The 15,108-nt window shown below is 33.1% G+C and overlaps 3 protein-coding genes across 6 annotated transcripts in view; 1 reads left to right on the top strand and 2 right to left on the bottom strand.

The window, feature by feature from the left end:
• Window positions 1–15,108, top strand: part of LOC108905589 (sprouty-related, EVH1 domain-containing protein 1) — a 56,885-nt gene that overhangs the window by 27,830 nt on the left and 13,947 nt on the right. The gene's annotated exons all lie outside the window — the stretch shown is intronic.
• LOC108905592 (glutathione S-transferase 1-like) lies at window positions 33–2,163 on the bottom strand. Its single transcript, XM_018708536.2, has 2 exons — window positions 1,660–2,163; window positions 33–330 (listed from the first exon to the last, which is right to left on the bottom strand). The coding sequence occupies exons 1-2, from the start codon at window positions 2,057–2,059 to the stop codon at window positions 80–82; spliced, it is 651 nt and encodes a 216-aa protein (XP_018564052.1). The 5' UTR covers window positions 2,060–2,163; the 3' UTR covers window positions 33–79.
• The window catches only part of LOC108905590 (glutathione S-transferase 1), a 12,501-nt gene continuing 1,680 nt past the window's right edge, over window positions 4,288–15,108 (bottom strand). Inside the window, exons 1-2 of one of the 4 annotated variants that reach the window (XM_018708530.1) lie at window positions 11,492–11,937; window positions 4,288–4,798 (exon numbers count right to left, since the gene is read on the bottom strand). In XM_018708530.1, coding sequence (XP_018564046.1) covers window positions 4,554–4,798; window positions 11,492–11,897 — 651 coding nt within the window. In that variant the 5' untranslated portion in view covers window positions 11,898–11,937 and the 3' untranslated portion in view covers window positions 4,288–4,553. Of the gene's footprint in view, window positions 4,799–7,608; window positions 8,073–8,606; window positions 9,040–11,491; window positions 11,938–15,108 lie in introns of those variants that run through there. The other 3 variants (XM_018708532.2, XM_018708531.2, XM_018708534.2) reach the window with 3 other exon arrangements.

Genomic DNA, 15,108 nt, shown 5'->3' with positions numbered 1-15,108 from the left:
TTTCAATGTAAGAACCAAATTATAAAATCAAATTTGACTCAATTAGTGTTTAATAAAAAGACTATCGGTATAACAAATTTTAAAGGCTTGTAAATTTGTTCTTAACAGCAGCGATTAGCCTATCCAATCCCACTTGGTTCCCTGCATGGTAGTAGGGCAAATCCTGCATTTTTGTTAACCATTCTGTGGTCCTGGGGAACTGGCTCGATTCGACAGGCACTACCACGTTGGCCGATGAAATCGTTGCTACCAGACTGAAGTCTGCTATGGTGACCTGTTCCCCGGCAGCATAGGTGCTTCTTGCTAACAGGGTCTCTAGTGAGGTGTAGGCTGAAATATCAAAATGCAAATCATTTTTATTTGGATCCAGAGCATATTTTTCACAACGGCGCATTCGCCAAAAAAATCGAATTTTGTTCGGAATTGGTTTTATCAAAGATAAATCCTTAAACAATGCTTAAAATGTGTAAAAAGTTACAAGTTTTCGTAAAAACAAAATGTTCATTAAAATCTTGCTAAAATAAAATTTGTGAAGTATTAAATGATTTTATGGTAGACATACTATAAATGTCAAGATGCACTTATTCTGTAACATTAATAATGTATTTAATTAAATAGAAATATGTTTTATTTGATTAAGAATTAACTAGTATTTTTGTAAAATTGAAAGAGTGAGGTTAATGAAAAAAGAGCTAAATTTTGTGTTGTCGCGTCAAGAAAACTTTTGACATCACATTTTACGATTTTCTGGAGAACGATGCTTCTTATCAAAAATATGATGACACCACTGAATCTTCTCCGAATCCCTCAAAATATCTCGCTCACTTATCACCATATTCAAATCTTGCAGAGTTTCTTTCTAATACCCCGTATATTTAACATAACTAAAAATTTTCCATTTGTATGTTGGTATCAAAGATTTTACTTTATATTTGATTTTTTAAACAACATTCTGTTTCTATGGAGAGTGTGTAGCTGAGAGTGTGCGCAAATTACGTGGAATTTATATACTGGGGAAAAACAGGGCAGCTCATTTTCATTCATTTGTTTATTTCAAAAATGGTAAGATATAGAAAATTAAACCTCGTTGCACTCACGTAAAATAATTTAAAATGACATATTTTTTTTAATCATTTTATTTTTATTTTATTTTTTTTTCAATACAATCGTGATTTATGTCAACCCTGTCTGTCACTATTACTATGGCCAACAGTGTACCTACAATAATGTTGCTCTTCTTATGAGAAATAAACCCACCATTAATTTAACACTAATTAAAAAAATATCTAAACATGAACAAAAAATTAGAACCAGTAGTACGAGGCATATTTTTGGGCTTTTTTGTTGTTGTCAATTGAGTAAAATATTACAACCTTTGTCTTTATAATTTTTTCCTTAAGGCATGGTAATAATGGGTCACAGTATAAAACTACGACTTCTAACCAAACATCCTTCCGTTACTGTGTATCGCACTAATGTTATCTGTTTCAAACGAACTTATGTATTTGCGGAAAGTCCACAGTATATAGGAAACGTTTTTATCATTAAGGAAATAAGAAAATCACAAAACAAATCATAAGAAAGTGTGTACCAATACAGGTATTATTTTCAAGAATAATTCAAGTACTTATGGGTTAAATTTATTTACTGTTATATTACCTTCTATAAGCGGATCTGCCAAGTCCTTTCTTACACTAACGGCCCCATTTTTGATGGAGGAGAATACGGCCAGTATCTTAGGAAACAAAACGCAGTCGAAATAAAGTCGCTGGTTAATTACGGCTCTTTTCTGAAGATCTTTCGGATAGAACGAATCGTCTTTCCCGTATTTGTCCACCAAATACGAGTTGATAGCGTGGCTGTCCCATATCACGAAATCCCCGTCTTGAATGGTGGGTATGGTGTGAAGGGGGTTCAGTTTGAGGAATTCCGGTTTGAACTGGTCACCAAGCATAGTGTTCACTTCTATCCTTTCAAATTCTAGCCCCAGAGCTTCAACCGCCATAAGGGTTCCTCTGACGACCGGACTTGCGTTCATACCATACACTGTTATCGGCATTTTTGCAGTGTGGAAAATACACGACTGGTTGGTTAACTTTAGAAACGTCCACTTACGACTGAAATTGTTTATCGTGTGTCGCGACGAGAGATGATCCTTGAAGTAAATGATTCATCAGTTTAGATATACGTGGTTTTTCCAGAGTTATAGGTATGGGACTGTAATTTTTTTTTCTTTATTTTTTGGGTATTTTGCCACCTTTGAAAATACAAAAACACATCACTTAATATCGCACACAGTAAAAAGGTCGTTAACGTTTCGAAAATCTGCTGTTTTAGTCTTCTGAACTTTTTTTGAGTTGTCAATTTTTTAGCTATACAGTTTAAATTTGTTTGCTTTAAGCTGTTTATTAAGTTTATGTATAAAAACCACATATTTTCAATTAAATAATGATTTTTATCAACAAAATTGTGGAATGGTCTTCATTTTCACCAATTTTAAGTAATATTTTTAAGGATTTCTTCGAAGAAAACTATGTTAACAATTTAACTGAAAATCCCTCTGTCTGGTAGAGATATGTAGACGATATTTTTGCAATTTGGCCTTTTACCATTGAGGATTTAAATATATTTCTAGATAATATTAATAACAAGGACCCAACAATTAAATTTACTTTGGAAATAGAGAGCAGTAATTCATTACCCTTTCTAGATATTTTAATTAAAAAGAATGGCAATTATTTAGAACCAAGTGTTTATAGAAAACCAACTCACACTAACAGATGTCTATATTTTAATTCAAATCATCGTTCTGATATAATGAAACACTAGAAAGAATAACAGCTCCGAGTCTGGGAAACAAAAACCCACAATCAAAGTGAAGTCGTTGATCGACCACAGCCTTCTTCTGGAGATCTTTGGGGTAGAAAGAATCGTCTTTCCCGTATTTGTCTACCAAATACGAGTTGATGGCGACCCTTATCACGAAATCTCCGTCTTGAATGGTGGGTATGGTACCCCCCATACCCTCCTTACCTCTCCCCTCCCGCGCTAGCCTAAGGGCCACCTTAGCAAAGCGCATCCCAGGCTACATAGCCGCACTATCCTACCCAACCATAAACATGACACCACCCCCGGGGTTTACACAGACGAGCCGGCGAAGCAAGAAGAGCGCCAGAAGAAAGGGCCCTAGCCGGTGGGGCCCAGCCAGGACAAAAGGGGGTCCCACAAAGCGCCTACACCGGCCGCATTTGCGGTCTGGTATAATTAGCAATGGCCGCCACCATATTTATTTAACCTTGACTGTGTTAAAACTCTAGAATTCAAGGTTGGAGTCTGAATAAAATAACGGTGCATGCTATCAACGTATTTAATTCCTGATATTAAGTTTTCTTATCAGGAATTTATGAATTATCTACCAAGATGTACTAAATAACATACAGTAACTGATGACGTCAGGCTTGCTTTGTCCGAACATTTGTACCCTCTCAAAAATGAGCACTTAACATTGTTTAAAAAATTATTGCTTTAGATGCTTAGACTTTTACAGTGGCAATTCTGATGTTCCTATGCAGAATTTGATGATATCGTTCATACATTTTTGTATACAGGGCGATTCAGAACATATCCAAAAAAAATTTTTGAGATACAATTTTGTATAAAAAAAAAACAAAAAGGTATTTAAACACGAATTAATTTCCATACAAAAAATACGATTTATTTTGTTTTTTTTTTAGACTGCAGTTATTTTGATTTCGAAAACCAACAATTTTAAATTAGTAAATTTTTAGTTGTACATACTGTTTTCCTTATCACATTATAATAACATTTACCTATATTAGATAACGATGTTTGTTATTGTAAATTTGTTAAACTCTCGGCTGTCCAAAGGTATCTTGTTTAAAGCTTTGATGTAACTACTTTACGCGATTAGATAATTTGTTTGTTCTTTTAGATGTTGCCGGTATTATAGCCCTATCATTTGTTATAAGTAAAATTTCAGTTTTACCTTAATAAATAAATTTGAAAGGTATAAGCGCTGTGAGAGAATAATGAACCAGCTACAAAACAATTAAAATTAACAGTTATAAATTTTTGTCATATTCTATATATGTACACTTATTATACCAGATAAATCGTTTTAGAAATTTTTCTGTTGTATTCTTAAATCGGACAGAGCCACACAGAAATACTGGTAGTAATTGAATTTTTAGACTGTTAATTTGAGCCAGAGTAGTTTGGAAATTAAAAAGAAACCGTTGAATTCTGTCAACCTTAAAAAAAGATAACTGTTTTTCCGTTTTATTAACATTTATTTAATTTTCATATTAAACATTATAAAAATTACACGCGACTAGCAATTTATGTCCCTTTACCTGAAGATGTGAACACTATTGCCTCGAAACCAGGAGCCTGCAAAATTTTAAAAATCAAATTTTGAAATATTGTTGATCCCTACAAACTATCTTCCCAGTACACTGGACATTATGTTAAAATCAAGGCTATGGTTTCTGTTAAAATTGACGTGAATGAAATTACAAACACCGACACTTCGCTTAGGCCAGTTTGCTTTTAACCACAGCAGCGAACTGATCTAGGCCAACTTGATTCGCAGACGCATAGTAGGGCAAAGCTTGCATCTTGACCAGCCATTCGCTGATCTTGGGAAATCTGTTGGAGGCGACGGGGACCAACACGTTGGCTGATGTCAGAGTTGTTACAATGCTGAAGTCGGCGATGGTGACCTGTTCTCCGGCGACGTAGGTGCTTCTTTCCAGCAGGGTTTCGAGAGAGTTGTAAGCTGAAAATGAAGGGATTGTGTCAGATAGAGCCATTGCAAAAATGTTTAGCAATCTCAGATGTATTCAGTTAGAAATAGACGTCCGACACTTTTAAAGCGTGTAGATAAGCATGCAAAAATGTTTTCACTTGTTGGAACAGACCTAGCGTCTCCTTTGTCGGCAATTTTTGTCCGCGATAACCATCTATTTTTCTAGAAAATTAAACGTTGACATCTTGAAGTTATCTTAAGTGAAATGACATCATTGATCAAAGTTCTTTTATTGAAGACCAAATATGACTAAAATATGTATAGTGTTCATTAAAGTGATATGCTCAATATAACTTATCATTAACTTATCTTAAGTTATAACCAGTTACTTAAACTATTTTTATGCTGGAATTCCCTCTATTTTGAGATGATACATACTGGGTTTTCACTGGTAGTCCCCAATTAAAATAAATATCCTGTTATATTCCGATATTAAAGAATTGCAGATATTACTCAACAATGGAGCAAATTGCCGTTAGTATCTACTGTAAAAAATCGTTTTAATTAATTAACAATTTTATGGTCAATCAAATCGTCTTTGGCGCACATGTCGGTCATTGGATTAACCGTTTTTTCTATAAATTTCATCAACATCCATCGCTTTTTGCAATAATAATGCACAGTTTTTGAAAACTGATTTTTCCGCGCTTGACCTTTATTTTACAGTTAACAAATTGGTGAAATATGGCTTTAGGTATCTTAAATTGCAGGTAATTTATTTGCCTACAACAAAAAATAACTAATTTCCCGATAGGTCGTCTAGATTTTCATGGGCAGTAAAATAAATTGAAAAAAACGTCACTTATTTACAATTTGTCAACTTAGCTTCTCTTCTTTCGAGTTCGTTTTTTGGTATTATCTTTCTACATACCTTTCCCCGTCATAAATTGCAATAGAATTGCTACTAATATTTTTTTTACTAATTCGATTACTGCTCTTTAAAAAATTAAAACTTTTACCACAGATTGACATATATTTCTAATGAATATAGATTTTTCTCTGTGAAACGAATAATTTTACGGTTTTTGTCAATTTATAATAAAATTAGTCAGATGTGTCGATCCAAAATAGTCAGTGGCGTCGAATTTCTGGGGTCTTAAAAGCAATATCTTTCAATATCTCCGTCACTGGTTATATAACTGTATTAATATTCAAGAATTTTTACCTTTATCCGGTTGAGTTGACTGAAAAAATTGATTTTATGTTTTTTGAAAAAAGTTTCCCTCGGCGCACAGTGGAACGAAACGCCACTGTCGCGTTCAAATTACTCTACACCCCACATAGTTCAACTGTTTCGGGTAATTTTTTTTTCAAAATGTTCGTTTGAATGTCCCTATCGATGCCTCATTTGGGATTTTTGATTTCGGTCTTCATTTTTTTGAAAATTTACTCCAAATTTCGATGTTTATGTAAAAAAACTGATTTTCGGCGAAAATGTGGTCCTACATGGCGCAAGTTGATGTTTTTCGAAATTTTTTTCTGCTGAAAATCTTCGTTTTGATAAATACTACAAAACTGTCTGCGTGAAAGTCGGGAGAAAAATTTTTCATATTCGCAAAAACGGTCATAATGTTCCAAAAATTTTCGTGGAGAAGCTATTTTTTAATTCGAAATTTCGCAACCTGGGGAAAAATTAGATGAACCAAAAGTTGTTTAGAATCACTCGAGGAATACTCAAAAAAATTTTCCAGAATTTTTGGATATATTTCAAAATTTTTGGATTGGGACATTTTTTTAAATGTCCCAAAATGTGTCCAAAAATTCTGGAAATTTTTTTTGCGTATTCCTCGAGTGATTCTAAACAACTTTTGGTTCATCTAATTTTTCCCCAGATTGCGAAATTTCGAATTAAAAAATCGCTTCTCCACGAAAATTTTTGGATAATGACCGTTTTTCGAATATGAAAAATTTTTCTCCCGACTTTCACGCAAATAGTTTTGTAGTATTTATCAAAACGAAGATTTTCAGGTGAAAAAAATTTCGAAAAACATCAACTTGCGCCACGGAGGACCACATTTCCGCCGAAAATCAGTTTTTTTTCATAAACATCGAATTTTGGAGTCGATATTCAAAAAAATGAAGACCGAAATCAAAAATCCCAAAAGAGGGATCGATAGGGACATTCAAGACGAACATTTTGAAAAAAAAATCACCCGAAACAGTTGAACTATGTGGGGTGTAGAGTAATTTGAATGCGACAGTGGCGTTTCGTCCCACTGTGTGGCGATAGGATTTTCTGTTAAATTTTTTTTAATGAAAAAAAAAATTAAAATATTTAGCACCTCATTTTCACCGATTTTTTTGTTAAAATTGTATTTTTTTTTAAATAAAATTTTATTAAATCCTGGGGCTCTGTTTAAAAATACCAAGCGTTGTAGGAGAAGAGCTATATTTTCAATATTTTTTATTGAAAAATTTTTTAGCAGCTTTACAATAAATACTTGACAAAGATTTATGAAAATCACCAGGCTAAGTTTCATTGATCTACTTCAAACATTTTGAAGGATATTTACATAAATTTCTCAAAAATCTTAAAACACTACATCTTGAAAATAAATCCGTTTTCAACATAAATTCATACGAATTCTTCATACTTATGCAGAATGCAATATTTTTGCATTCTTACGCTCTATATGTATTAATTTTTATTTTCTGGTATTATTCGTTTTAAACACATTTAACTCGAACTATATTCAAGTCAAATATTTGTCAAATCTTTTTCCAATTCTTTTTGGCATATATTGTTATATCAAGAATTGAAACCTTTGCTACAGTCATACCATCAACCAGTGAATCCGCCAAATCCTTCCGCACAGTCTTTGCTCCCTGTTTTAATATCAACAAAACGGCAGCTCCCCATCGGGGAAACAAAATTCCATTATCGAAGTACATTCGCTGGTTCACCACCGCCCTCGCCTCCAGATCCTTGGGGTACAACGAGTCGTCTTTACCGTATTTTTCAACCAAGTACGAATTGATGGCATGGCTGTCCCAAATAACAAAATCCCCGTCTTGTATGGTGGGCACCGTATGAAGCGGGTTCATTTCGAGAAAATCCTGCGTGTACTGTTCTCCTTTCAGTATGTTCGTTACTTTGAAATCCACCTCGATCCCCAAAGCTTCCAAGGTAAGGAGCGTAGCCCTTACGGGCGGGCTCCCTTTGACACCGTACAGTTTAATCACCATTTCTTAGTCGACACTGTGCAACTGACACGTAACACTGTACTTGTTGACTGGAGACACTCTGTTCTATTGGATAACTTATCAGCGTTATTAGGAACGATCGGATTGTCATTTAACATAAAAATTCAATCAACGATTGATAAGTATTTTCGATTTCTGAGTAACAGCTAGTCAGATATTGCGATAAGATACGTCAATCTGAAAAGTAGTATTTGCTGATTCTTGAAAAGGTCAGGCGTTCCAAATATTTTCAAGCTATAAACAAAAACACCAGACTTTTTTTTTGAACCTAGAACAGAAATGTTGTCTTTTTCGTCGTTAATAGCCGTCATTGTGTCTCTGCCCTCAATGTTAATCAGTTTCAAATTTAAAACAAACACTTAGGACGACTTTACTTGAGAATGAAAGAGAATAACTCTCCAAAGTTAAAATCTTCAGATAATAGGTACTGCATGTAAAGAAAAAAAATCACCAGGTGACTTAGTGACAAAAATATGCATTCTCATACCTTATGGGTTATGGTACAATATGGACGAATTATAATTTCTCTACGGTCACATTTTCTTTAATTTCAAGTTATGGTTAATATTCTTACCACCTTCCAAATCAGCAGCCTTTGCCTTATCTACGGACGTAGCACCAAGTTTGATCACGGGGAAAACAACAGTCCTGAACTTGTTAAAGAGAATATCCACATCAAAAACCATCCTCTGATCCACCACCGCCCTCTTCTGAAGGTCCTTGGGGTAAAGCGAATCGTCTTTTCCGTACTTTCCCACTAGATACGCGTTGATTACGTGACTGTCCCATATAACAACATCGCGATCTCGAAGGGTGGGTATCGTGTGTAATGGGTTGAGTTGCAAATACTCGGGCTTCAGATGGTCTCCGTTGAGAACATTTACTTCTTCTAACTCTACGTCTATCCCAAGAGCTTCGATGGTCATTAGACAAGCCCTTACTGGCGGACTTGCTTTAAAACCGTAGATTGTAGAGGACATGTTGCAAGCGCAGTATCGTTCACAACACTGAAGTGTTTGGTGAAGCAGCGGGTATTTAACACAACGTTGCGGTCGATATCCTTACCATGCAGGAAAATACTGGTTGTGTAAGATCGTTTAACATATTTCTTAAGAACTGGGATATTCGAAAGCACAACGTTGTTTGGTAACAGGTATATTTTAGTGGTAATTCTTAAATACTTAAGACGGATCTAATAAAATGTAGGGATGGCGAAAATGTCACAACATTTTTATTTGAATAAAAAATTGTCCAAATTTGTAGTTGTCCGTTTGTGCTAAACGTATTTAAAAGTTGTGAAATATTAAAAACAGTAGGTGTTACATTTCTCTTGTTAAAATGCTCGTAGTCGAGATTGCCATGGAAAACCACTGCGTGAGTTTATTACCTATGTCATAATGAACCTATACGTTAAATTGCTATCTTATTTTTTACACTGTTCAAATAGTTGACAAAACGTAAATTACAAATATTCATTGACAACGGAGCTGTGGTTGAGAACGAAACCACAATTGCAAATACATATGTTTCAACCTTCTGATCATCGAATAACCACACCTTATGTTTATTAATGAAAGAGGTCTAAGGATTGGTTTACGTGTCAATAGTCTCGTATAAAGTGTCATTTTGTTGAAGGAAAACATGCATAGTATTAAAAATTATTTGAAACTAAAAATATTAATAAAGTATATATTTGTTTTATTTTTAATATTTTAATATTTTGTTTTGGTTTATGTTGTATCTATTCTACTAGGCTTCTTTTAAGTCATGGATTTTATTTAACTTATTTGGTGATAACCTACTGTGGAAAAGAATAAAAATCTTAAAATAAAGCTTTGATATGCTTTGGGTTCAATATGCCATCAGTTAATAAACAAGAAGCAGTTTGCAAAAGTACTACTTTATCCGCTATCATAATAATGGTTGCTGCTACGTTCGGTATAGTTATTGTAATTTTCTCTTGAGAGAGAGATAGACAAGAAATCGCACTTCTAGTAAAATAATGATAGAACAAGAGAATCCATCTAAATTATAAAAATCACGTGCCCAAAAAAAATCGAAAAAATTTGTTCTAAACCTGATCAAGTGGGTTTCTTATTTATTTTCATGCTCTGAATCCAAATCTGAATTTTTTAAGCACTTGATCCAATCTAGAAAAACCTCTTTCTAAATTGTTTCACTCTCATTAATATGATTTTTTGGCCAATTTCAACTATTTTTTTTTCGTTTTTTTTTACAAAACCGTTGGGGATACAGCTAAAAGACTTCAGACACGAACTCAGCGTATCAAAATACATAAGAAACACACTCGTTTAAGGTCAGAAAAAAATTTTTCGAATATTTTTGGGCTCACTTTTGGCAATGTTTCGGTATTTGTTGGTGATTTTTCGCTGTTATTTAGCGATATTTGCAAAATTTGGATGAATGCAGCTTAAAAAACTTGAGTTTTGGTTTTCACTGAAAATTGCGCATAACAACGTCCCCTGTTATCACAAGAGAATATTAATAGTGAAGTCTCTTCAATAGACCAAATTTTTTTTTGGTACTACAATGACTCTAGGCTTGGCGTGGTCTTAATCTGTCCTATAACTTCAATTATCGTTGTAAAAATTGCGGATTTTTTGAGATTAAATTATTTCATTCATCAAACGTAGTACCTGGTAGTACAAATAACAATTTTGTTTTCTATCTAAAACATTTATCATTCCAATTTAGTATCTGTTTAATTAAAATAACCATACATTTTCTAATGTGTTTAATAGATAACGGTTGATTTCCTTACCATCTTCAAAATCAGGAATCTGCTTTATATAGAGTGACTCAAATATAGCAAAATCATCATCTCGAAGGGTAGCAACTCTTCCAGCAAGTCTTCCAGAACCAGAGTAGGTAATCAAAATGTTATGGATTTACTATAAAGGAAGGAATTGATTCATGCCCTGGGATCAGTGGACCATTATTTGAATAACAAGACAATTAATACGAGTAGCGAAACTTCTAAATATGTTATCACGTTGCAATAATTGTTCTGTGCAGCGATAAAGGTTGTTAGTAGTTACAGTAATTGTCAAGTAGGTATTAAAATATAATTTGAAATTTAAAAAAAAGGCTTATGTACTGTAAAATAATAACTACCTACGTTGATAACGTTTGTCAAAGAGTCTCGCTTGAAATAAAAAAACAATATTTTTAAAAATGTTATACATAATTAAAAAAAATCAGTGTACAGGAGCGTAGAAAATTACGTATAAAAACTTAGCGTGGTCTTAATCTGTTCTGAAACTTTATCCTGGTAAAAATTGTGATTTTTTTGAGATAAAATCGCTCCATTTATCTGGTAGTACAAATAACAATTTTGTTATCTGTCTAAAACATTTATCATTCCCACTTAGTATCTGTTTAATTAAAATAACCACACATTTTCTTACGTGTTTAATAGATAACGGTTGATTTCCTTACCATCTTCAAATTCAGCAACCTTTGCCTTATCCACAGTTTTAACACCTTGTTTCAGTATAGGGACGACGGTAGCCTTCAATCTGTAGAACAGGATCCCCACGTCAAAGTACATCCTCTGATCAACCACCGCCTTCTTCTGAAGGTCCTTGGGGTAAAGCGAATCGTCCTTTCCGTACTTCCCTACTAGGTACGCGTTAATAGCGTGACTGTCATATATAACAAAATCACCATCTCGAAGTGTGGGCACCGTGTGAAGTGGGTTGAGTTCCAAATACTCGGGTTTCACATGGTCTCCGGTCAAAGTATTTATTACCTCAAACTCTACATCTATTCCAAGGGCCTGGATGGTCATTAGGCAAGCCCTTACTGGCGGGCTACCTTTAAATCCGTAAATAACGAGAGGCATGTTGCAAGCGCACTGTAGTTGAACGTACTGATTGTTCCGTCAAGCAACGGAGTACCTAACATATATGTTTATGGAACGAGATACGTTATCATGCATCGTCGTATCAGTTGTTGCCATGTTGTTATTAGTCAGTTCCAAGTAAAAATAGATTTGTTCATACCATAAAAGATATAGACTATAGACTACAAGCCCATCGGAAATTTTCAAGGGGTCATTTGACCCAGCATGAATTACGTACTTATAAATCAATACTACCACATATATAACAATAACTTTAGAAACTATGCCGTCAATTCCTGTTGGTACAGGTGAGTACACAGGTAAGCTAAACCTGTCCACCAAGGGGGGTGGTTTTCGGCAAAACATTTTTGTACGGCATTTCTAAAGTATATAAGTTATACAAAAAAAATGAACCTCGACCTAATGCCGTACAAAAATAGCAATACCGGAAGCCAGGAAAATTTTGATTTTCTGAAAATTTTGGCCAGGTCTTTGGTGATTTATTACAGTACGGTATTTATACTGCAAGTTCTGAATTGATACGTAGATAATTTATTTATATATAAAATATATACAGGGTATCCCAACGAAAATTTGACCCCCCCTATAATTGGAAAACCGAATAATATTTCAAAATTCGCCTAGACCCGTCGATTTTTGTTCTTGAGGGGAGCTTTTTTGACAGTCAAGCCAACTCGATATGTTCATCCCCCTAATGCCTAGCAACCCCAACTTAAAAATTTCAAATGCAACTACCCCACTTGTGGCACATCATTTTAAAGCCCTATTGCGAATACAGTGACGTACCGTTTTTAGAAATCGGTTGAGATTTGACAGAATTATTGGTTACAAACGAAAAGATGACAAACCAACTTACGCGTAGTAATTTCTACACAAATGCCCACCACTAATAAGTTTTTCATCTACTACACATGACCGCATTACCTAATTGTTATTGATGTGTCTATCAGTTTACAAAAAAGTCAGAAANTGAAAAACTTATTAGTGGTGGGCATTTGTGTAGAAATTACTACGCGTAAGTTGGTTTGTCATCTTTTCGTTTGTAACCAATAATTCTGTCAAATCTCAACCGATTTCTAAAAACGGTACGTCACTGTATTCGCAATGAAAAGGGCTTTAAAATGATGTGCCACAAGTGGGGTAGTTGCATTTGAAATTTTTAAGTTGGGGTTGCTAGGCATTAGGGGGATGAACATATCGAGTTGGCTTGACTGTCAAAAAAGCTCCCCACAAGAACAAAAATCGACGGGTCTCGGCGAATTTTGAAATATTATTCGGTTTTCCAATTATAGGGGGGGTCAAATTTTCGTTGGGATACCCTGTATATATAGATATATTTATTTATTTAGAAAATTATAGTTAATGCAAAAGTATATAAACAATTACTTGTATTTTGGAAGTGAGTTTTAGTTTTTTTCGATAAGATCATTAATTCCTGTACGGCAACTACTTTATTGATAAAATATAACCAAAAAATATCGTACTAAATCATGGCCGGTTATAATTAATGGTAAAAATTAAAAATTCCAATTAAAAAACAAATAAATATGTTGTGAAAATTTACAATATTTTGAAAATTGCTTATTATAAACTAAAAATGTTATTCAAAATATCATGGCTGTAATTGACTTTTCATAAGTAAAAAAATAAAAAAAAACAATGCCGTACATTTTTAACTAGGATTTTACATAGCTGATAATATTTTTCATTAAATTTTTACTACATTTTTAGGTCATTATTCGTACATATTTGTTGGAACAATTCTCCGAAACTATATAAGTCCAAAATGAGTTTTATCCTAATTTCAAGGAGAAATTGAATTTATACGGTAGAAATTATGATGGCATTGTCTTTAAATTAAAAAAATTGTGTGTAGAGAATCGAGAAAATACTTTGAGAAATTTAGAAANGTTGGGATACCCTGTATATATAGATATATTTATTTATTTAGAAAATTATAGTTAATGCAAAAGTATATAAACAATTACTTGTATTTTGGAAGTGAGTTTTAGTTTTTTTCGATAAGATCATTAATTCCTGTACGGCAACTACTTTATTGATAAAATATTACCAAAAAAATATCGTACTAAATCATGGCCGGTTGTAATTAATGGTAAGAATTAAAAATTCCAATTAAAAAACAAATAAATATGTTGTGAAAATTTACAATATTTTGAAAATTACTTGTTATAAACTAAAAATGTCATATTCAAAATATCATGGCTGTAATTGACTTTTCATAAGTAAAAAAATAAAAAAAAAACAATGCCGTACATTTTTAACTAGGATTTTACATAGCTGATAATATTTTTCATTTAATTTTTACTACATTTTTAGGTCATTATTAACTATACGGCATTTACAAATTTTCATCAGAAATATAACGTAAAGAATGAAAATTGCAATCCGTACATATTTGTTGGAACGATTCTCAGAAACTATACAAGTCCAAAATGAGTTTATCCTAATTTCAAGGAGAAATTGAATTTATTCCGTAGAAATTATGATGGCATTGTCTTTAAGTATGTATAGGTATGTTTAAAATTAGCAAAAATAATTTAAAAGTGCATTTGTTACAAAAACAACTTTAATATTGTCGGTTATAAACATGAATAAAACCACATAAAAATTTACACGCAGAAAAGAAAAAAGGGACAGAGAAAGATGTTTTGATGGCCAGCTAGAATCTCGAAGCGGTAATTTTAATTTTAAAATAAAAATAATTACAAATTTTTTAAAAAATATTCGAATGCAGACTTTTTAATTGATTTTTTTAATAATTATGTTTTGGATTTTGAAAAATTTTTACTTATGTATCTACTTGTGAAAAAAATATTAATATATAAGCTTTTCAAATTTATAATTTTTATATCGTCCTATGTTTTTTTAACGGCATATTACTTAAAAATTATTTTACATCTTAAATAATGTTTTAGCAACAATGCCGACCATTTTTCAATGATCGGAAACCATAAGGGTCAGAATATAGGGGTTTGCATCCGGGTTTTTTCACACCTGTTTCGACAAATATGTACGGCATTACTGAAGAATATTTCTATATGATATTGTAAGTCTTATTATAGAAAGCCCGTCACACTGGGCTTGAAGGAGCGATAGGTTGCATGAAAATGACAAAGAAAACGGAAAGCGGCATTCGATTCCTGGTTGATTTCCAATGAAAAATCCGTTT

The sequence above is a fragment of the Anoplophora glabripennis genome, unplaced genomic scaffold (assembly GCF_000390285.2).
Source record: "Anoplophora glabripennis isolate ALB-LARVAE unplaced genomic scaffold, Agla_2.0 scaffold53, whole genome shotgun sequence".
Classification (NCBI taxonomy): domain Eukaryota; kingdom Metazoa; phylum Arthropoda; class Insecta; order Coleoptera; family Cerambycidae; genus Anoplophora; species Anoplophora glabripennis.
The sequence above is the reverse complement of the archived record's forward strand: the minus strand, read 5'-3'. Positions and strand labels throughout refer to the sequence as shown.